The sequence below is a fragment of the Antechinus flavipes genome, chromosome 2 (assembly GCF_016432865.1).
Source record: "Antechinus flavipes isolate AdamAnt ecotype Samford, QLD, Australia chromosome 2, AdamAnt_v2, whole genome shotgun sequence".
NCBI lineage: Eukaryota > Metazoa > Chordata > Mammalia > Dasyuromorphia > Dasyuridae > Antechinus > Antechinus flavipes.
In genome coordinates, this window is record NC_067399.1 from 33005119 (window position 1) to 33029436 (window position 24318).

At 42.8% G+C, this 24318-nt stretch overlaps 1 protein-coding gene across 5 annotated transcripts in view; it reads right to left on the reverse strand.

The window, feature by feature from the left end:
• The window catches only part of ST3GAL5 (ST3 beta-galactoside alpha-2,3-sialyltransferase 5), a 67606-nt gene extending 44438 nt beyond the window's left edge, over nt 1-23168 (reverse strand). For 2 of the 5 annotated variants that reach the window (XR_007950186.1, XM_051974381.1), the window contains exons 1-2: nt 22849-23168; nt 1389-1509 (exon numbers count right to left, since the gene is read on the reverse strand). Coding sequence is in view for 4 of the 5 variants with exons in the window: in XM_051974381.1 (XP_051830341.1) it covers nt 1389-1509; nt 22849-22957 (230 nt within the window). In the remaining variant the exon portion in view is untranslated. The other 3 variants (XM_051974383.1, XM_051974385.1, XM_051974384.1) reach the window with 3 other exon arrangements.
• Between the last annotated feature and the right edge of the window lie 1150 nt (nt 23169-24318).

A 24318-nucleotide genomic window follows, 5' to 3' on the forward strand; every position in this document is an offset into this window, starting at 1 on the left:
CCCGGGCCTCGGAGGTGCCGTCCTGAGTTACAGAACCAGACTCGGAAGCAGGGCTAGTGACTAAGTACAGGCAATGGAATAGCGTGTCATAAGAAATAATAAATAAGAAGCTGGTTGTATGAACTGATGCAGAATGAAGTAGAACCATCTACAACATGACCACAAAATGTAAAGAAAATGATCATGAAAAGACCCAGAACTCTGATTAATGTAGTAATGCCTGAGCTTGAGCACAGAAGACTGATGGCAAAGCATGTCTCCTTCTAGGCAGGGAGGTGGTGGTCTGTAGCTCCAGATGAAGACCAAGTCTAGAGACTAACCATTGTGTGTTTCTTTCTATCCTTTTTTCCCTTCTTTCTCTCTTTTTTCCCTTCCTTCCGGCGCTTTATTTCTTCTTTTTCCCCCTCCCTCCCTGTTTCCTCCCTCCCTCCTCCTTCTCTCTCTCTGTCTCTGTCTCTCTCTGTCTCTATCTCTCTGTATCAGTGTCTCTGCCTCTGTGTCTGCTTGTCTGCCTTTCTGTGTGTGTGTCTCTCTGTGTCTTTTCCTCTCCTGGGAGAGGAAAACTCTCTGTCTCTGTCTCTGTCTCTGTCTCTGTCTCTCTCTGTGTCTCTCTTTTTCTCAGAACTGATCTTTGAATTTGATGCAGATGATCTTCACCAAAGGTGCCATACGTTAACATAAGTCACTTATGTCACTTCATGTCCATTGTAATCCTTGGGCAAGGTTATGGTCAGAACAATTTTCGTGGTCCTCTGGGTCACGCTAAGTCCTGGGGAGATGGCCCGTGTCACCCCCAAAGCGCTGCTGCTGTGAGGTACACCCCCGCCCATGGGAAGCAGCAGCAATCTCAGATTCTGATACAGCCCCATCCAGGAGACTGCTGTGCTCTTAAATGTAGAGTCTGCTGCGCCAATATCTACATTCTTCCCTCAAGCAACAATTGTTTTTGTTTTCCTGTGCTCCAAGGGAGGTAGAGCCCACCCCAGAAAAGAAGTGAGGAAGGGGTGGGAGTGGGAAGCTGGGCAGCATGTAGCTGATAGACTGATTGTATTAATTTTATTCTTTAGCAAATTAAGTGAAAGGGAAGCTGGGGTAAGGAAGAAGGAAATGAAAATGGAAACGGGGGAACGGAAGAAAAGATCAGCTTTCACAATTTGATTTCAATCCTATAAAATGCTTTCTTTCCTTACTAGTTATGGAAGTAAATGCAAACAAAGCACCCTGATTGATTTCTACGAATACTTGAACTTCAGATAATACACCATGTCTTATCAAAAACCAGTTATCAAAATCAATCACCATCAAAATTCATGGTATTTAACATTCAGAAACATATGCAATGATTTTTTCTAGTTTTTTTCAGGATTCTTATGATGAGTCCAACTTACTTGAGAATGCCTTTTAATAACAGGCTGGGTCTTCTCATTTTTTTGGGAGGTTGGGCATACCATGGCAGAGAGGGAGGGCAATCACTCTTCAGTTTCATGTAGTTATATTCATTTGGCATTGCTAGTAAGAAAGAGAAAAGAAGGGAATGAAAAACAGAGGCAATGGAAAGGAGCTAGAAAAAGGGAGAAATAGATTCATTTATTTAGGCAACAAACAAAATCATGCTTCACATTCAGGTTATTCTCAAAATATTTCAGCTGACTAGGCTTATTTGGTAACTACCCTCTCTTACTTCAGAGTGAAACAGCCCCTCTCAGGCACCGACACGCTGAGCCCAGGCCAGACCGGAGCATCAGGGAGAAAGATTTCTGGGCCCTGCTAAAAGGCCATCCCCGCAGCTGTGCAGAATAGCCAGCCCAGAGTCCTTTCCCAAGCTCCCACGAGAAAAGAACGCCAAAGGCTGCAGCAGAATTTGAAGGTCTTTTGCCCAAGACTTGCCCGATTCCTTCCCGGTTTGTCCTCAGCAGTTACAACCGTTCTCATCAAGGGCCAGAAGCTGCCTTTCAGCTCAGGGGGTCCCTGAGTCCCTGACAAGGAACTTAGAAAGCGGCTAGAAGAAGCCTTCCACTTCACAGACGGGGCACTGAGGCAGCAGGAACACCAGGGTTCCCAGGGTGGGACGGCGGGCCCCCAGTCCAGAGCCTGCTCTGTTCGGTCCAAGTTGCTCACAGTCTCCGGGCAATAATATTCTCCCCCAGCCCCATTGTTTCCACAAAAGGCGATACAACCCAACATTAGAAAGAGCTGCTAGCGCTGTGCAAGGAACCCCTGGGGCTGACTCCCGCCCCAGATTCTCAGTAGCTCTGGGACCCCGCGCAAGCCCTTCAGAGCCTCCGTTTCCCCATCCGCAGTAGCAGACTAACCTTCGAGTGTTAAAAATGGTCCGGTCTTTGAGGCACTACATCTCTGTTAATAATGAAGAGAAGGAAGGACTGGCTGTGCAGAATTTCAGCCACAAATGTAAACCTGGCTCCGAGAACGTAACGGAATGATGCTGTCTGTCTGTGTCTTTTTGTCTTTCCTCTGCCTCTGGGTCTCGTCTCGTTCTCCCTCTCGCCCCCTCCCCCCACACCCCAGGGGAGCCCTTTCCCACTCCATCCTCAGCCCCTCCTCCCTCGGGGCTGCATTTACCCGCCGAGAAAGAGCAAAGGCGCTTTTGTTTTCCTGAGACAGGAAAGGGCCCCAAGGCTAATTCCCTTCAGCTCAGGTCAAACTAGTTAGAGACAACAAAAACCTCTTTAGGATACTTGCATCACTCCTTAGTCCCCCATCCTAACCAGGCAAGCTCCCCGTTTTGCTGAACAAAGGCAGAAAGTTGCTCAGTGGAGAGCTCCGGGAACCAGAAAGACGCAAGTACAGATCCGGCCTGGTACACAGCTAGCACCTAATACATGCGCTTTATGTGTCTCCCGACTCCCTGTCCGGACAACAATCCTTGCTCTTTCATTGTCGCTTCTCGGAAGGCTCAGAGGCCGCCATCCCGAGCCCTGCAGACACCTTCCTCTCTCCCTCCTCAGCCCGGCCCTGTAGTCCCGGGGACGCATTTCACCCCCCTCCCTTCAGGAAAGCAAAGTCCTGGACGGCGGCGACTGTTTCATGCTGGTCTCAGCGTCCAGGGGCCTTGCACATAGAAGGCTCATGATAAATGTCGGGAGATCTGAAATTTAAGTCCGAAAGGAAAAACCAGAAAAACAACCCACACAATAACAACAAAAAGGAAAGGAGAACAACAAGCTAAGTCTCGTGCGATGACAGTGGGCGAGGCTGGGAAAAATGAAGATCTCCACCTTCTTCAGGCTCGGCAGGGGCAGCATCCCTCAGCAGCCCCTCAGACGGCTCAGGAGCCCCGAGCCCGAGGCAAGGCCCTCGAAGGGGAAGCCCGGGCCGGCTCTCGCCTCCAGGAAGCTCCCTTTGCCGCCCAGCGGACGCCCACCTCGGCTTCGTGGCAATTTCTGCCCATCACTTCTGGCTCTGGACCAAAGAGAGCCGTCCTGGCCTTTTTCCCCGGCCCTTTTCCCGTGAAAGCCATTCAGACACTGAATCCAGTCAGTGTCTCCTTCCTGGGCTCCTGCCTCACCAAGTCATCCTTTCCCATCTAAACACGCTCAGTTCTTTCAACTGATGCCCGTCTCGTCCTCAAGGCCTTCGCCATCCAGGCTGCCCACGCACACCTTGTCCTTCACGTGTCCGGAACGGGGTAAGATAATGGCAGAAGGCGGCAGAAGTAGCATCATTTAAAATAAGGATAGAAACTCTGCTCTGCTTACCAGGGACCTTTACCAAGCAATCAGCCACCAAGCATTTATTAAGCACTTCCTAGGCCCCGGGGACTGAGCTGAGCACTAAAGACACAAACACAAAGCACCGTCATCTCTGCTCCGGGCGGTTTCTTAAACCTTCTCCACTCACAATCCCTTTTAAGAAGCGGCTCTACGGGGCCTCACATTTTAATGGAAGAGTGAGAAAACTTAAATCTGAATTTACAAGATCAATACAGAGAGGATGAACGTTCACTCTGGAGGGATAACCCCAGCAACTCACAAAGAAGCTCCTGGGACTTCCAGCCTGCACAGAGGCAGCCCATCAAAAACCTAAGCTCGGTATCAGAATGCTGACCAAGAAACGCGGTAAGAAAACTAGTGATTTCTTCCGCCCAGAAGTGAACAAAAATTAACCAGACCTCCCAATAGGAAAGGGGGCCGTCAGCAAAGCTTGGGCCAAAGAAGGCAAACAAACCAGCAGCCTCTCAGCAGGATTCTGGAAGGGTCACGATCACATATTCAAGATTTTGTGCCTGAAGGGATTAAGAGTAGTGGGCTCTCTGGGAAAGGCCCAGGAAAGTCAGAAAATCCCACGGGGGGAACCTCAGGTGGGAGCAGTTATAACTAGAGCAGAATGGTTGTGCTCAGAACAGGCCAGAGCTCTTCAAGCTCCCTCCCACTCTGTCCCACGACACCACAAAGAGTCAAGACCAAGTAAGACTGATCATTCCCTGTTCTTTTCTTCCCCACCCCTACAACTGTGCAACAGTGGGAGAAATTTGGGTCTGGCACAAAATCCCAATTCAGTAAATAAACTGAAATAAGTAAACCAAAGATATAATGCCTTTAAGAAATTATAGCAAATCTAGAGATCATCCCAAACTTCATAATAACTGAAATCAGAGACTCGAAGAAAAAAATGCATTTTCACTAGTACAACATGAATACCTGAAAGAAATACAGCAAGAAACTTTTAAAATGAAAAAAAAAAAAAAAAGGCTCTGGAGAAAAACTGAGAAGATAAATAAAAATGGATAGGATAAAAATAGATAAACTTTACCCAAGAAATGGAATCCTTGAAAATTAAGACTAATCAGACATAAATTAGTGCTTCCATGGGAGCAAAAAATATTAGAGTAGAATAAAAAAAAAAAAAGTAGAAGAAAATATAAGAACTCCTATATCAAAAATAACTGACCAAGAAAATTGGTCAAGGAGAAAATTTAGGAATCACAGACCCCCTGAAAAGTATGATAAAAAGAAGTCTGGACATTACATTTCATGAAATCATAAATAAAAACTGCCCAGCTCTATTAGAGCCAGAGGGCAAAGACAGAGGCCACCAATCAGTTCCTGAAAATAATTCCAAAAGGAAAAGGTCACACAGAAATGTCCTAGCCAAAATCTAGAGCTTTCAAGTCAAAGAGGAAAGAAAAAAGATGCCCAATATTCAGAAAGAAGTAGTTGAAGTACCAAGGAACCAGAGTTGGGATCACACAAAACCTGGCCACTTCTTATCAACAACAACAACAAAAGCAAAACAAACAAACAACAACAAAACCCAAGGTGATTCTATAATACAATATTTCAAGAGGGAAAAGACAGAGGCTTACCACCAAGAAGAATGTACTAATTACACAGGAGGAAATGTAGATCTTTTAAGAAAAGAGGTTATTGTTCTCCAGTTATGACTCCACGACCCCATTTGCAATTGTTTTTGGCAAAGACACTGGACTACTTTTGCCATTTTCTTCTCTTGCTCATTTTACAGATGAGGAAATTGAGGCAAGCAGAATTAAGGGACTTGCCCAGGGTCACACAGCTAGCAAGTATCTGAGATTGAATTTGAACTCAGGTCTTCCCGATTCCAGGTCCAGCGCTCTTATCTACTAAGCCATCTCAGCTGCCTCTAGAATAGAGATATTTCTATCATTTCTGAAGAAAGTCTCAGAGCCTGAATAAGAACAAAGGAAAATAGGAAATAAAAGCACAAGAGTTCAAAGAAATCTCAAAAAATTAACGTGTTTAGGAAGAAGCTGCATGATGGTGTAGCACCATCACTTTGATGGGGGAGAAGAATTCAAGGGTCCTCAATGTTCAAAGCATATCGAGAATGGGGAGTAAGGAACACAGAGGATCTAAGAGGGATTAAGTTGATTAGTTTTGAGGATTTGAAGAGGGAAAAGAGAAGGGAAAGTAAAAGGAGGAAATCACAACATCAGAAAGAAGGAAGCCGGGGCTGGAACTTGTTACTTCTCATGAATGGGGTGCGTGAGAAGAGTATAGACACATGGAACAAGGGGTGGAAGGGGACAGCTGATGGTCCTAACCCCTATCTCCAAGGGCAAAGAAGGCGGGGCACACACAGAGTTGTAAAAAGACGTCAATCTCAGCACAGGAAAACACTAGGAATGGTGTGAGGAAGGGGAATGAAGGGGATGGGAGCAGTTAGGAGGAAGGCCAGGGGATAGCCACAAGCAAAACAAATTTCCTCATCCTGAAGAGGAAATGAAAAGGGAGAAAACAGAATTAAAAGAAAGGGAAATAAAATGAGAAACCGAGTGCCCATCAATTGTGGAATGGCGGAACAAACAATGGCCTGTGATGAAACACATTACCTATCTTCCAACAGAATGCTAAGAGGCTCAAGATACAGAAAGGACAAGCATTTTTAGCCTTGGCCATTATGTGGATTTGTTTTTTCTTAACTATGCATATTTGTTTTAAAGGGCTCACAGTCTTTATCTCTGTCTCTCTGTATTTCTCCCTCTCTTTTTTAATTGGGGAGAGGTGGATCTGGGTTAACAATGGTAAGGATTTTTTTAAAAAGCCATTTTAAAAATGCATAGAAGGTAACACCAACTATGATTTTCAAAATAACATGTGGAATTCTTAAATAACTTAAAAATACAAGTGTTGTGAATATTCACAATTTCATATATAATCACCTTTTATATTCTGCTGTTTACAGAGATTCTTTTTTTTTAGAGTTTCTCTTTTTGAAAAAATAACTTGTTTTTTCTGGTTATACACATATATTAACTTTTAAAAAATACATTTATTTATGAATCACATTGGGAGAGAAAAATCAGAACAAAAGGGAAAAACCACAAGAGAAAAAAAAAAAAACAGGGAAAAAAAGTGAATTTGATTTATACTCAAATCTCCATAATTCTCTTTCTGGATGCAGATGGTATTTTCTACCCAAGTTTATTAGGATTGCCTTTCGATCACTGAACCACCGAAAAGAACCAAGTCTTTCATAGTTGACCATCTTGCTGTTACTATATACAATGTATTCCCAATTCTGCTTGTTTTGCTCAACCTCAGTTTAACTCTTTCCAGGCCTTTCTTAAAATCAGCTTGTTCATCATTTTTTAATAGAACAATAATATTCCATTACTTTCATATACCATAACTTATTCAGCCATTCCCCGATTGATGGCATCTATTCATTTTCTAACTTTTTGCTACCACAAAAAGAGCTGTTACAAACATTTTTGCCTCTTTTATGACAGTAGCACTGCAAGTTCAAAGGGTATGCAGAATTTTATAGCCCTTTGGGCATAGTTCCAAATTACTCTCCAGAATGGTTGGATCCATGCACTCTACCAACAACACTTTAGTGTCCCAGTTTTCCCACATCCCTTTCAACATTTATCATCTTTTCCTTCCCTCTTAGCCAATCTAAGAGTGTATAAAATGGCACTTCAGAATTGTTTTAATTTGCATTTCCCTAATCAATAGTGATTTAGAGCATTTTTTATATGACTATAAATGTCTTCAATTTCATCATCTGAAAATTATCTGTCCATATCCTTTGATCATTTATCAAATGGGGAATGACTTGTATTCTTACAAATTTGACACAGCTCTTTATATATTTTAGGAATGAGATCAGAAACACTGTAAAAAATTTTTCCCAGTTTTGTACTTCCCATAATTTTTTTTTCTAAGTTCAAAATAAAAAATGAGATTAATAAGGTATTAACATCCCTCCAACCAAATAAACAAGAAAACTCGTGGAATAGGTGTCTCAAAAGAATTTGTGGGCTTGGACGCATCTCCAAGTCAAGGAGCAAAGTTTATTATAATTGTAACACGAATCAAAGCAGACCAAGTTCCAAAAGAAGTTAGCAGAGAACCAATAGCAAAAAAAGATACATTAATAGGAAAAAGTTAGAGACACTAGATGCTTCATGTCACTGACGTGCTGACTTTATGGCTTAGAGGTAGAGCTGTGGAAGGGTCTGATAGGCAGCACCTCATTATTATCTCAGAAACTTCACAGACCAACGGATTGTTACCAAACTGCCAGCAACCGTTTGTGGAACTGCATTAGTGTTAAGGCCAGGTGGCCTTAGGGTTATTGCTACATCCTCCCCAGGAGCTAGAGCACATCGAAATGACAGGGATTTGTGTCTCCATTTTGTTGTTCAGTCATTTCAGTTGTGTCCATTTAGGGTTTTCTTGGCAAAGATACTGGAGTGGTTTGCCACTTTTTTCTCCAGCCCATTTTGCAGATGAGGAAACAGGGGCAGACAGGGTTTATCCTCACACAGTTAATAAGTGTCAGAGGTAGAATTCATATCCAGACTCATCCTGTCTCCAAGGCCAATATTCGTCCTCTATGGAAAAGGTGTCTAACTCGTGGTTGCCTCCTAACAGTCTCAAATGTAGCTAGAAGCAAATTAAAATATAATTGGGAAAATGTTTAACAAAATATACAATAAGCCAGAGAAAATGTTAATTTGTGGTTTCCTTAGTCAATCTGCAATCCTCAGGGATTCATTTCCATTTGAGTTCCACACTACTCCTTTATATCATATTAAATCAATGGGAGGTTTTTTAAAAGCTACTTTTAAAAAACACATTTTATTAATCTCACCATTTGAAGTTCAAGTAGCAAGTTATTTTGGTGGTGTTTTTTGTTGTTCTCATTTTTATCTTCCTTTATCAGCCCCATTTGGGAAATTAGCCTGACCTGCTGGTAGCCACTTGTAGTTCTTGCTCTGGGGGAGACAGAAGCCGATGGAGTTTGAGCTGCAGTAGGACCACCAGGCTGTTAAGGAGAGGCCAGAAGACCCAGGCCAAAACTAAGCCATTAGAAGTGTACTGGGGTCTGAGTGGTCACTGAACGTGGGTGAGGTGGGGAGACCTTGTCTGGAGAAGGGAAAGCCATGAAGGGAACAAAAGCAAGAGAGAACTAAATGAAATGATTTGCCTAAGTCACATATTAACATATTTTCTGGTTATCAATGGACGTTCCCAGCTGAGCAGCTTGAGGGTGGGAAGGGAAGGAGCTCACAAGGCTTCCTTATTCCCAGCAGGCAAGGGTTCATCTTGATTGCATGTGGCTCACGTACAACACAATCTCAATAACCCTTTTCTCTTTGGACTCTCCCCTCGGATCCCAGCACCCCCCATGGGGGAGGGGAGGGCATCTCCAATGGAAGCCTTTCCCAGCTCACATCTCCGGCAGGACCCCTTGTGACGCCCAAGCAAGGCCAGAATTCCTAATATTCCTCTAAGGGATTCTATTTAATCCTCTAACTTGATGTGTTTGAGAGCTTCTGTTCTGCCATGAATTCTTAACCTGGGGTCAGTAAATTTAAAAATTGCTCCATTTCAATAGGATTAATTTTATTTATAATCCTACGTTTTTTATTTTATGCATTTAAAAATTGTTCTGAGAAGCGTCCGTGGGCTTCAACCAACTGGCTGCCAGAGGGGACCAGGGTACAAAAAAAGGGAAGGCCCCAGTTCTACAGCAGGCCAAGATCTGCTGGCCGGGGCTCAGATCATGCCAGGATGGGAAGCCGTTACCCCGGGAATGTTGCACTGAGACAACATTCCCTTTCTCAAGAGATTAAAAGTTCTGCAAAACCTGGCGGAAAATGTTTTCTTTCTGGGATTCTGATACTTTGCCCCTTTCCTTGCCCCTGACCCCCGTAGGGTGCACTGAGGAGCTGAGAGGACCCAGCCCTTGGACGGGCGGATTCACATTTTCCTCGTTTGCAGGAGAGCTCATTCCTACATCATTCACAACTGCCGAGGACGGGGCTTTGGAGCCACAATGGATGCCCGTGTCCGGCCCAATGCCTCCCTCCAAAACAGAAGGAAATGGATCTCGGGTGATTGGTCGGTGATCTCTTCCAATCTGTGACTCGGGTCACCCGAGTGTTTGATCTGAGAGGGGCACCGGCTCCCTCGCTCCCCCCGGGGCCCACGCCAAGGCAGGCCGCCATCCCCACCATCTGCCGGGGGGCACCTCGGGCCCATTCCCCTCTATCCTGCTGGGCCACTGGACAGCTCCTGGCGAGTCGTCTGAGAATCACCGGTCGTGCCCTAGACCCCTCACCCACTAAGAGACGGCTATCCCAGGGCACATCTGCCCAAGTTCCCCTGATAGCCTGGATACCAGACAAAGGTGGGCAGGGGACGAGCAAAACCAGCCTCATCTCCAGCACCACCTCGGCAGCTCCGAGCTCCCCTGCCGGTCAGAGGCACCGGACCCCGCTCCCAGCCCGGTGAAATGGGAGACGGTCTTTAAAGGGAGAAAAGAAAGAAGCCCAACTTTGAACCCCGCACATGGATAAATAGACGTGCACTGAGGGCTGGCTCAAGGGGTGGGAGACGCCACCGCTTACCTATTGTGGGCAGGCAGATTAGCCATAAACTTCCCAAAGGCCACACACTGCCTCTCCTTCTCTCCTCCTCAGGACAGGGTTCGTGGGAAAAGTGGCTGCTTGGTACCGTTATATCAGTAGGCCCCAGTCATCACCATGTAGTGACAATCCACCACCTCCTCCCTGATCTGGGCTATGGTGGGGAGCAGCTGGGAGTAATTTTTACAATGACTTTTTTGGGGGGCAGGCTCTTCCTTTCTCTCCCCCACCACTTATAGTTTCAATTGCTTATCTCAGAAAATAATTTCAGGAAATAGGAAGTTATATGAGTAATATGGGGGGAAGAGATTGTTCTTCTTCATTAAAATGCTCCTGAAAAGGGAAGTACAAAGCTGGGAAAAAATCTTTAATTTTTCTGATAAAGGCCTCATTTCCATTTTTTTTTTTAATTTTCAAAAGATATGCATGGATACACCATTAACCCTTGCAAAACCTTGTGTTCTAATTTCCTACCCCCTTCCTTCCACGTCCTCCTCCAGATAACAAGCAATCCAATATATGTAAAGGCCTCATTTCTAAAATATATAAAGAACTGTGTCAAATTTATAAGGATGCAAGTCATTCCCCAATTGATAAATGGTCAAAAGATAGGAACAGACCATTTTCTGATGAAGAAATTAAAGCCATCTATGATCATATGAAAAAAATTATAAAGCAATAATGACTGGTTTGAATTAATGATTACTGATAATGGAAATTAAAATAACTCCCTGGTACCATCTTACACCTGTCAGACTGGCTAAGATGCCGGGAAAAGATAATGATGAATGTTGGAGGGGATGCGGGAAAACTGGGACACTGATGCATTGTTGGTGGAGTTGTGAACGAATCCAACCATTCTTGAGAACAATTTGGAAGTATGCCCAAAGGGCTATAAAACTGTGTATAATCTTTAATCCAGCTGTGGCTCTACTGGGTCTGTATCCCACAGAGATCATAAAGGAGGGAAAAGGACCCACATGTGCAAGAAATGTTTGTGGTGGCTCTTTTTGTGGTGGTAAAGAACTGGAAAATGAGGAGATCCTATCAATCAGGGAATGGCTGAATAAATTATGGTATATGAAAGTAATGGAATATTACTGTTTTATAAAAAATGATGAACAAGCTGATTTTAAGAAAGAACTGGAAAGATTTACACAAACTGATGCTGACAAACAAGCAGAACCAGGAATACATTATACACAGTAACAGCAAGATTGTCAAATGTAACAGATTTGGTTCTTCTCAGTAGTTCAGTGATCCAAGGCAATCCCAATAAACTTTGGATAGAAAATGCCACCTGCATCCAGAAAGAGAACTATGGAAATTGAATATAAATCAACACATGCTATGTTCACTTTTTTTCCTGTTTTTTTTTTTCTCTTGTGGTTTTTCTCTTTTGTTCTGATTTTTCTCTCCCAACATGATCCATAAAGAAATGTATATTTTAAAAGTTGATATATGTATATAACCAGAAAATGTAAAACAATTTTTTTAAAAAAAAGAAACAAAACTTTAAAAAAGAATTTCACTGTTTTCTTCTGTTTTATTTTTCTCTCTCAAAGTGATTCATAAGGAAATATGTAACAAAAAATTGAATTTACATGCCTAACCCAAACAAATAAATAATTAACTAAAGAATTATCCACCTGAAACTCCTAATGTTCTGGGGACATTCCTCAAGGGTCTCTTTTGCAAGGATGCTCTCCTCTCAATTGAAGTTTACAATCCCCTATGACTCTGTCCACTGAAGGAGGGAACCCACAGGACACAAATCCTAGTTTCTCATTCTAATTTAGGATTATGTCTCAACCAATCTATTTTTGATACCCTCTCAGTTACTGCCATCTATCACAGACTGTATAACTATCATGCATAACCTTTTACTTACCAAGTAAGGGGAAAACCTTTGGTAACAAATGGGAGGTCCAAACACTGTCCTGTTTTGTGCAGTCATCACTTCTCTGAAAACATGTGTTCTTTCAGCCAAGTGCCCCAACTGGAGTACGTGTCCTCAAATAATATAAAAACTGAATTTACTGATATTAACCAGATATTCCTGTCTCTGGTATCAACTGCCACCTTTGTGACACTTTTCCAGCACTGGTTTCTTTTTGTAAGACTTTGGACCTTCTGATATGATCACTGCCTTCCTCTCAGTCAGGGCTTTTCCCCAACAGTCAGTTTAGTAGAATTCACAGAGCCCCAGCATGATAATAGCTGTATTTTACCAGACAACAGGATAATGACAGCCTCTAAATATATGCTTATAATTCCCCAGAAAGGGGCTCAGTTTTCACTATTAAAAACCAAACAAAACAGTTCCTTTTAAAGGCCAATCACAAATGTCATTTGTACCTGGTTTACGATTAAGGCAAAGGTTGAATAGACAATAATATCAGCTCCCAGAAACTCCCAGAGCGTATGTTCCTTATGGAAAGAGGGTGCTTTATCAAGTATGGCACAGAATGACTGGCACATACTCTGTCAACTGGCCAGGTCTGTAACTATGAATTTTTCTTTTTAAATGAAGCAGCAGGTGGGCTCCTTAGGATCGACATTTCTTAGCTTCTGCTTTTGGGGGAAGGGAAGGAAAAGGCATAAAGAAGTACAAGAAAGAGCCTCAAAGCAAGAAGACAAAGTAGGAGATTATGATGACAATCAAGCCTCTATGTAAATAGTGACAATGGATCATGAGGATGGGAAAAAAGGAAACAAACAACAGCAAAAACTGAAAAAATTGAGAAATGGCTTACTATGATAGGCAAGACTGGGTAAGGGAGAAGGGAACAGATGAAAAAGAGATAATTGTGAAAGGACCAAATAGGATTCTGAGGTTTGCGAGATGAATGACTAGAAGAATGCTGGTATATTTACAGAAACAGGCAAGTTGGGATCAGAAAGTGATTTGGAAAAAAAAATAGGAACTGGGACATGTTAAAAATGATCTCCATTTCTTTGAGGGACCTGGCTTCTTTAAAAATTTAGCACAAGTATTGGGTATAGTCTCTGTTATTGGGGAGGTTGAAGCTGGCGGATTGCTTAAGCTTGGGGATTCTGCGCCACAGCAGGCTAAACTGATTGGATGTCCACACCATGTTATACATTAATATATATGATAGACCCCAGCCCCAAGACCCACCTGCTGCACCAAGAGCAGGGCCACCAGTTTGGCTAAGGAAGGGTTGACAGGCCATAGTTAAAACACTAGATCAAATTTCCTTGTCCATCAATTCTCACCAAGCACTACTACTGAAATCAGACTTAAGAGTAGTCAGTATATTTCTGGGCAAGATAGGGAGAAAAAGAGAAAACCAGAAAAAGAGAAAGGAGAAAAGGGGAGAAAAGGGAAAGGGAAAAGGAAGGGAGAAGAAAAGAGTGGGGAGGAAGCCTCAGTTCAAGGACTCTGACCCTTGTCAGTTCTGTGATGGCGGAAAAGTCAATTAGCACTTCTGAACTCTAATCTCCTAATCAGTAAAACAGGAATTCTAATTAATACCTGTCAATGTCTATCTCACAGGGTTCTTTTGAGGAAAGGGCCTTGCTCTCTGTGAGTTCTCATTATTACTATGTATATTTATGAAGTATGATTATGCAGCATCAATTCTCTGCCCAAAGAATTAGAGAAAATGGACTTTAATGATGACCTGGAACGTGTCAATCAGGTGCTAGAGGAAGAGATATATTAGAGAAGTAGGAAAAGGGGACAGAATTTAAAATTTTAAAATATCCAGGGAGGATATTGAGGAGAATGACATAATCTGAAAAAGAATCTTCCCCATACCAATCTCACCCACCTGTGCTTCCCACTGAGCTATTTAGTAGTGGGCCATCCCCTGCCTCTGAAGGTAGGCCCTCCCACTTTGGAACAGTTCTAATTGTTGGAATGTTTTTCTCCTTAAACTCACCTCAGAGCAACTCACACCCTCTGCAGCCAAACAAAATAAGACTACATCCCCTCCTACCTTCATCATGACAGCCTTTCCGGATTTTAGAGATTAGATTCTCTTACTGCATCCTTTTCATATCTCACTTTCTCTCTTCTCAAAAATCTCATTTTTGGTTTGTGAACTTCCCGAAATGTGGTGTCCAGATCATGATCCTCTAGAGGTAGTATGACCAGGGCAGAATGCACTAGGCCTCTCACCTTATTCAGGGCCTTGAACTTGGCTTCTCTTAATTCAGCAAAATGAGCAATATTGGCTCACATTGAAAACAGCTTGCTCATACCCCTAGATCTTTTTCATGTTACCATTGGCTATACCCCAGTTTCTTAAACTTATGGTTCATGGCCTCATATGGCATCTCAGAACTGAAGGTGAAATTATGATTTATTATGGTCTGAATAACTATTTTATATACTTATATACCCAGAATCACATAAAAATTTCTCAAACAAAAAGAGGTTGCGAGTGGGAAAAGTTTAAGAAACCCCAGTCTAGACACACTTCCCCACTAACATTCATCAAGTCAATTTTTATAGGAAATTCCTGTATTTTCTTTATTAAATCTGATTGCATTTGCTAGATCCCTTGGTCTAGTCTATTGAGATCTTTATAGATTCTTGATTCTGTCATCCATCATTTTAGCTATTTATCCCAGATACTATATATAATCCAAAGACTCAGGAAGCATCTTCAAGAGTTTCATTGAAATCTCTAAATTTAAAAAGTACAACAAGGCCAAAGACAGATTGTGGAGTACAAATAACTTCCAGTGATTTTGCTTATTCCATATGTATGGAGTCTATCTAATATAATCTCTACTTTGCTAACTCCTCTAGTTGCTTTCTTTATTTTTTTTCTTGTTTCCTCAACCCCTTGAGGATATGGACTTTAATAAGAGGTCACAGTAAAAACTTAAGTTTCAAACATTCAACAAATAAATCTGCTCCTACAACCACGTCACATCACCTTTCACCACAAAGGTTTACTAACAGAGGGCCCAAACAAAATGTCTTCTCACTGCCATCTTCACTCTGAGTGAAGCCATGACTTGAAAAAAGAGTGCGACTGTTTTTTAGAGTCTTCTCAATACAACTAAAGAGCAGAGGAGAGGTTAAAATAAAGAAAAAGATGGAATAGGAAAAACCGTTTGTTTTATTCAACTAAGATTTCTATCTTTAATTCCACAAAGATATCACAATCACAATTTTATTGATGTTAAATGAAATTCATACAAGTCTCTTTATCTGGCTACAAATCATAGAAAACCATAGTGTCAATAGGACTAAAATGACAAATAATTCAAAGGAAGGAGAGGTCATTATGTTACATGGCAGAGTGAAGATATATGATGGGCAGGGCACGCCCAATCCATTATACACCATCCATACAGACTTGCTCTCCAAAAGACACAAAAGACATGTGGCCAGAAGGACACAAGCTATGGCTGAACAGAGAAGACAGCAGGCCATTCATATAATAAGAAGGTGAGCCAGCCTGAGGGGTACACTGATGTACTTTCAAGATGCCCCCAGGCCACCTCCCATTCTGACTCTGTCTCTCTCCTCTCTCAGAAGAATGATGGAAGTCACCCAGGATAAGAAGGCATGGAGGGTTTCCAACATGAGGAAATCACAAGTGGAAAGAATCAAGGACTCTTAGTATCACAGATGCTTAAGAGCCAGAAAGAACCTCACAAATCACCTTGTCCATAGCCCCGACAGAAAACAACAATCATTCCTGTGACAACAGGAAAAGTGATGTCTTTGAAGCTAGAAGACCGGGTTCAAATTTCTGCTCTGTCACTTATTATTGATTCTGGGCCTTAATTTCTTGCTCAGCGAATAGGAGTTGTACTAGATAATCTCTAAGATACCTTCTAGTTTCAAATCTGTGACCTAATTATTTTCAGAGTAGCCATCCAACTTCCCCTGAACACCTCCAGTCATAGATATCTCATATTTTATAGGACAGGCCATTCTATTTGGAATTATTTTATCTAATTATTAACAAGATTTTTCTTATACTTGGCCAAAAGTTGCAACTTCTACCATTGATTCTAGTTAATTTGTACATGTTAAAGTCAACAAGGAATGAATCTATTCTTCTACATAATAGCTCTTCAAATACTGGAGGAACAATCATGTCCTTCCTAAGTCATCTTGTATTTAGATTTAAAATTCTTAGTTCCTTTTACCTTCCTCATACGGGACAGTTCTGTCTCTTCTCACCATTCTTGACTCTTCTCTAGATATACTACAGTTTTTTTTGTTTTTTTTTTTTTGGTTGTTCTCAAAGGCACATATATTTTTTTGGGGGGAGGGAGTTATTATTATTATTATAGCTTTTTATTTACAAGTTATATGCATGGGTAATTTTTCAGCATTGACAGTTGTAAATCTTTTTGTTCCAACTTTTTCCCTCCTTCCCCCCACCCCTTCCCCCAAATGGCAGGTTGACCAATACATGTTAAATATGTTAGAATATAAGTTAAACATATATTGTATCTAGGATATACTGCAACATATCCAACATATAAAGGACTGCTTGCCATCTAGGGGAGGGGGTGGAGGGAGGGAGGGGGAAAAAAATCGGAAAAGAAACGAGTGCAAGGAATAATGTTGTCAATATAAAGTAATCATTAAATAAAAAATAAAAATTTATAAAAAAAAAAGAATAAGTTAAATCCAATATATGTATACATGTCCTAACAGTTATTTTGCTGTACAAAAAGAATCGGACTCTGAAATAGTGTACAATTAGCCTGTGAAGGAAATCGAAAATGCAGGTGGACAAAAATAGAGGGATTGGGAATTCTATGTAATGGTTCTTAGTCATCTCCCAGAGTTCTTTCCCTGAGTGTAGCTGGTTCAGTTCATTACTGCTCTATTGGAACTGATTTGGTTCATCTTCATTGTTGAGGATGGCCAGGTCCATCAGAATTGATCATCGTATATTATTGTTGTTGAAGTGTATAATGATCTCCTGGTCCTGCTCATTTCATTCAGCATCAGTTCATGTCAGTCTCTCCAAGCTTCTCTGTATTCATTCTGCTGGTCATTTCTTACAGAACAATAATATTCCATTACATTCATATACCACAATTTACCCAGCCATTCTCCAATTGATGGGCATCCACTCACTTTCCAATTTCTGGTCACTACAAAGAGACCTGCTACAAACATTCTTGCACATGTGGGTCCTTTCCCTTCTTTAGTATCTCTTTGGGGTATAAGCCCAGTAGAAACATTGCTGGATCAAAGGGTATGCACAGTTTGATAACTTTTTGAGCATAGTTCCAAATCGCTCTCCAGAATAGCTGGATGTGTTCACAACTCCACCAACAATATATTAGTGTCCCAGTTTTCCCACATCCCCTCCAACATTCTGCATTATCTTTTCCTGTCATTCTAGCCAGTCTGACAGGTGTGTAGTGGTGGATATACTACAGTTCGACAATAGTTCCTCATACACCAAAAATCTTTTTGTGATAGCAAGGAATGAAAACAAAGTAGACATCCACCAATTAAGGAATGGCTAAATTATGGCACATGAATGTTGATTGTTGTGACAATTCATATAAGCATAGGGTGGCTTATGTGAATTGATGCAGGATGAAATAAGCAAAACCACATATTTAAAAAACCATTTCCTATGTACATGTGTGTTTGCAAGTGTGTGTATACAAAAATGATTAAAACCATGTAAACAGAAAGAGCAAGGAACGTTGATTATGATGAACTGGATAAACTAGCACTGGAAAAGAGATTTTTAAAAATGTCTCTTCTTCCCTATTGGGGGGAAAGTGCCTATAAGTGGGGGAAATCACTATCAAATACAATTGATTTATTGGTTGGTTTTGGTGAATTGGTGGTTTTTTTCTTATTTCTTTTTTGTTTCAAGATTATCACTCACTGCGTAGAGGAGGGAAGCACATGTTCAGAAATAAAAGTAATATAAAAACAAAATATATTAATAAAACAAGATTTTTTAAAAATGTGCCTTTTCAAACATGTCAAAAAGTAAATCTTCTATCCCATATTCCTAGAGGTTGATTAAGTGATAGGTGTGGGATCAGGAGATAGGATATTCAAATGCTCAACTCTGATACTTAGTTCTGGGACTCCAGGCAAATCATTTAACCTTTAAGAGCCTCAATTTTCCCATCTATAAAATGATATCATAGTGGCACTATCTACATTATAAGGCTGTTGTTAGGAAATAACTTTGTAAACCTTAAAGAAATATATAAATGAGAACTAATATCACCAGGGGAAACTTTAGTAGCATTATCAAATACCTATCCTTGAACATTAGATTGGGAGGGGAAAGGAGGGCATGGAAGGGGAGGAGCCAAAAATAAACAAAGTCCATGATTCTATTGTTATTTTTGTCAAGAAACTATTTTTTTGCATAACAATTGGGATTGAGTGACTTGCCCAAGGTCACACAACTGAGAAGTATTAAGTATCTGATTCTGCATTTAAACTAAGGTCCTCCTTATTCCAGGGCCAGTACTCTAATTCACTCTAGCTGCCCTAAGAAACTTTCTTATAAATATTTGTTTTCTGAGCACAAATCTTATATCAGTGCAATTGATTTTTAAAGGCACAGCTTTCCCCTACTTTTTTTTCTTTCTAAAATCTCATTTACTTCTCTTTTTCTCTACCTTCTTTTCACCTTAAGGAATTGTGACCATTCTCATAAATTTCAGGAAGGCTAATGTGTACAACAAGGAACATTCTTGGATTCTTAAAGTTATTCCAAGTCCAATTAACATAACAAGTTATGAAAACAATGATACTACAAACAAAAATAACATTTATGATAAAAGCACAAAACATCCTAATGATTTAATAATAATAATAATAGTCTACTAGGGAAGACGTTAGATTTGGAAGTCATTTAGCTTCTCTAAATCCTGATTTTCTCATCTGTAAAGTGAGGATAATACTCTTCTTAGTTAAATACTAAGATGATCAAATGAGAATGCAGTAAACACTTGCAAACTTTAAGACTCTATATAAAATGGCAACTATTGTTTATAATTCTTTCAATTTACATATTGAAACAATGGAAGATTTTTTTTGGGGGGGGGGGAGAGTGGAATAAGCAGTTATTAAGTACTTATTTTGTGCCAGGCACTGTGCTAAGCACTTTACAAATATTATCTCATTTGATTCTCACAACAACCCTGTAAGTTAAGTCTTATCATCCCCATTATATACTTGAGGAGACTGAGGCAGACAATAACTGAAGATAATTTGAATTCGGTTCTTGTGGACTCTTGGGCCATCTAGATGATGTGGTAGAAAGAGCAGCAGACTTAGAATCTGGAGCCCTCCTTCAGTTCCAGCTCTTTGGCTACTTAGTCCTTTGATCTTGGCCAAAGTCACTTTGGATAGAGGCCTCAGCCTAAAAACAAGATTTATCTTCCTGAGTTCAACTTTAATCTCTTAGTAGCTGTGTGACCTTGAAGCCCTCAGTTTTCTCATCTGTAAAATAAGCAGGAGAAAGAAATGGCAAAGCAAAGATACATACTCTCTGCCAAGAAAACTCCAAATGGGGCGACACACTGATGCTTTGGAACCAGAAACATAGGAAAGCTCCCAAAGATGTCCAAATTTTCAGAATTATCAATATAAAAACCCTAAGCTCTACTGACTCATCAAAAAAACTCCCTGACACTTTAAGGTTGCCCTGACCAGTGTCGTTTCATAATATCAACAGTACATTATATTCTATGTAATGTTGGAAACCTCTGCTACAACATTGTTTGATTAACTACTCATTTGGAACATTGTTCCTAAGAACTGAGTGCTCCCTTAACAGTCACTTATAAGCATGATTTTGCAAAAAAAAAAAAAAAAAAAAAAAAAAAAATGGACAAGTGTATACTTAAATTTTTTTCTATGTATGTAAAATGGAAATTTTTCCTTCCATAGAAGCCAATTTGAAATAATGAACAAAACACATAATTAAGAAGACAATGATAACTTTTTCACACCTAATGTGCAGATGGATTATGGTAGCAGATCTGGGACTTCCACCTTTGACATTTGCTAGTTATGTAACCCCGGGTAAAGCATTGAACCTTTTTGAGTCCTAGTTTTTGTTATACACCCTGATTTATTTGTCCAAATACTAGAAAATACATTGTGGTATATAAAATAATTATGGAGAAACAGTCTTGAAATAAATGTACCATGTGGTCACTTAATTGCCACAGAAATGTATTACCAGGTAAACATTTTAAACATCACTGAGCCAATAAGCATTTATTAAATATGTAACTACTTAAGCCCTAGGGATAGGGAGGGCCCTCAAAGAAACATTCTAACATGGGAAATGTATATTTCTATATATATTGTCTTCTAATTAAATTTCCCTTAATTCTTCTATCTTCCCTGTTAATTGCCTCCAATTTATTCTGTCTACATCTCATCTATTCATAGTTTCATGTGTGTTATCTCTCTCTTAGAGAGCTCCCTGCCTTTTCCCTGTATTCCCAGGACTTGCCAATACCTGGCACATAGTAGGTGCTTACTAAATGTTTGTAGATAACTTTGTTAATTTAATTAATTAATGACAAAACTGCCATTAAGAGATTTCAGTTCTTAGATCCACATTTAATTTTCAAAGATTTTAAAAAACTGTATCAACACATTTTTACTTGTTTAAAACATATCTTTCATAGGATGACTAGATGTGGAAGTGCCGCCCTGGAGTCAGTAGGACCTGAGTTCAAATCAGATTTCAGACAATACTTTTTTTTTTTTTTTTTTTTAAATATCCTTCATAGGGGCCACTAGATGCAGAGTGCATAGAATACTTGGAATCAGCAGAACCTGAGTTCAAATCAGATCTTAGATCCGTAACACTAGTTGTGTGACCTTGGGCAAGTCACTTAATCTCAACTGCCTCGCAAACCCTCCCCCCCAAAAAAAGAAAAGACAAATATCTTTCATACAGACACATATATTATTTCTAAAAAAATAAATCACAATTTAAACAAGTCAAGGATGCCAAAATATGAATGGAACAAATGAGCAGATTTAAGGTCACAGTGGGGTACTTGTTCCCTCAGACAAAAGAGACGTGACTGCCTTACTTATTTAAAAAGTTTTTTGAATGCAGCTTAATAAATTATGTTTCTATATTATTTCTAACTTCTCCCAGGTATGACCCCCCCCCCAACATTCCGTATTTCTTTTGTATATCCCAGTATTTACCCCACCCCCTCAGTAGAATGAAAGCTCCCTGAGGGCAGCCTTGTACCCTAGAGCTTGGCACTAACAATTTTAATAAATGCCCTGAGAAATTCCCTCGGACCCTGTTCGAAATGTATTTTCCAGTCCTCCGCTGCCTCTGAATTCCACAGGCAGGCTATTTAGTCCGGACTTATCAATCAACAACAAGCATTTATCAGAGGCCCCCTATGTGCCAGGTACTGGCTACACCAAGAAGATTTCAACCAAAACAGCTCTGATCGTCAAGTGGCTTGCATTCATTCTAACAGGGGGAGCCCACACGAAGGCTTCAAACCCCTCCAAGACCAATCTGCGGAGAGACTGCGCTTCGTTAGGGGCAGCTGCCAGGGGCAAACGTGAAGCCCTCTGGAAAGGTTCGATGTGAAAGTCCAAGCGATCCGGAACCGATGGTGACCCCCTCCCCCTCTCCCCCCAGGTTCTCCGCGATTATTCTCCCTTCCCCGCAGCAGGAGGGTTTGCCACCTGGCTCCCGCCACGGACCACTTGGTTCCCCACACCGGCTTAAAATCCTGCTCCTCCGACTACGCAGCTGCCCGGAGGTGCGATCCCACACAAGCACACACACGAACACACACACACACACACACACAGCCGCGAAAGAGCAGCCTCGGAGGATGGGGAAAGGCTGGGGAGGAGGCGGACGCGCTCCGGAGCTCAGTCCGGGTCCCAGGAGGCTTCTCCCGAGCCGTGACACCTCCTCTCCCTCCGGGATCCCTCGGGCTCCCGCACCCCCAGCCCCCACCCGCGGCTCCCGCCGTCCCGGGGAGCGGACTCCGGCGCTCTCTCTTCTCACCTGCTCCGCTTCTCCCGCGGCTGCCCGATCGCGGCGCTCGGTGCCATAACGCCCGGGCCGCCGTGCCTGCGGTGCCCGCGTCCCCCCCTCTGCCCGCGTCCCCCGCGCTGCCGCCGCTGTGTGGCCGCCGCTGCAGCTCAGGCACGCGGGACGAGAGAGGGAGGCAAGGGGTAAAGAGGGAGGGAGGCGGGGAAGGGGTGGGGGGGAGAGAGGGAGGCGCGCGCAGGAGGCAGCGGGGGCGGGGGGAGCCTCGATCTGAGCCGGCTCCGCTCCTCCCCTCCCTCCCCTCCTCAATGACCCGCGGGGATCCCTGCTCGCGCGAGGACACAAGAGGCCGAGCCGCGCGCGCCGCGGCCAGAGATAACCGCTCGGGGTGCCGGACGCCGGGCTACGGCTTCGGCCGGGTCGGGAGAGCAGGAACGGCCAAGTCCGCTACCCGGCTGGCTCGGGGGCACCACCCACCTCGGTCGGCAGGTGCCGCAGCCGCCGCCTCGGGAGCCGGGGCCGGGTCCCAGGTGGGCTGCGGGAGAGCGCGTCCCACTCCACCGCCGGCCCTGGGCTTCCTCCTCATAATAAAGCCCGGAAGGGTTCGGGGCCCGCGCGACTCTAGCGCATCTTCCCGGGCTGCCGCCTGCCCGCCAGCCGGACACTCTAGGGTGACCCAGCCTCGGCACGCGCCGGCTAGGCGGAGCCGGGTGGCCACAGAGAGGCGCGCGCGAGCCGCCACCCCCTTCTCCTTGTCCCCCGCCCCCCTCCCCTCTTTCCCTTCTACTCTTTCCCCCTCCCTTCGTCCGCTTCCGTCCTCCCCCTCCTCAGGGGCTCCCCCGCCTTCCCCAGGATCCCTGCACGGAGCGAGAGAGGGGCGGTCACGGGGAAGCAAGCCAGCCACTCAGAGCCCGCAGTGGGCTTCTGGACCCAACCATTGGGACCGTTGTGGGGACCCGCTTGTTCATCCGAGTTCACTTTGTCGGAATCGAGCAGATTAAGGGGGAGGCGGGTCGGAGGGAGAGGAGCCCTGAAGGTACACTGGGGGTCTCGGGCCGGACCCAAGTCCTGTTTCCTAAAGAATTAGCACCACCTTCATTACCGCCGGCGGCAATAGCATCGTCATCGTGACTGCTGACGTCTCTATGGAGCTTGGAGGTTGGCCGAGGGCTTTCTTTGCAGCCCTTCCCTAATTCGAGCCCCTTGACAGGGAAGGGCTGTTATCTCTATTTTTACATGAGGCCCTGGGGGTACCCCTGAATAACAATTAGGAGGTGAAAACATAACCTCGTTTGTCCTGAAGGGACCAACAGCTGGTCCAGGGTTACCCACAGGGGTATGCGGGGAGGTGTGTAACAACCAGCTGTCTTGGGGGACCAGAGGGGGAGGATGCACCCTCGACACACTTTTAATCTATTTTATGCGCATTTCTACATCACTTAAGTCGAAACGCTGAACAAAACAAATCATAACCCGATTTGTAACGATCGCGGGTTTCCCGGATGTAGATGTTCACATGAAAAATATAGCAATCAGTTCTTTTGAGTCGGTTAAGTAGGGCATCCAGACTCACCTCTTCAAGCCTCGGTTTCTCATCTGCAAAATGAAGAAATTGGATTAAATGGCCTGTGAGGTCTCTTCCAGCTCCACAGATCCCACTCTCTCTAGTTTTCCATCTCTCCCTATCTACTAATTGCTTCCCTGCTAGCTCCAAACACGCCCCTGTGCATTACCCCCAACCATCCGTTCTTAAAAACTGGATCACACCATCTTCACTTACACTCGATACCTCTACTTCGTAGCCTCCTATGGGATTTTAAAACTTCTGATTTCATCACTTAGGGAAAACTGCTCCAAAATTAACTGAGTTAATTACCGGATCTTATGGTCTTCCTCAAACCATATTCTTCTCAATTCTCATCCTTGTTGTCTTCTTTGGGAGCAGGA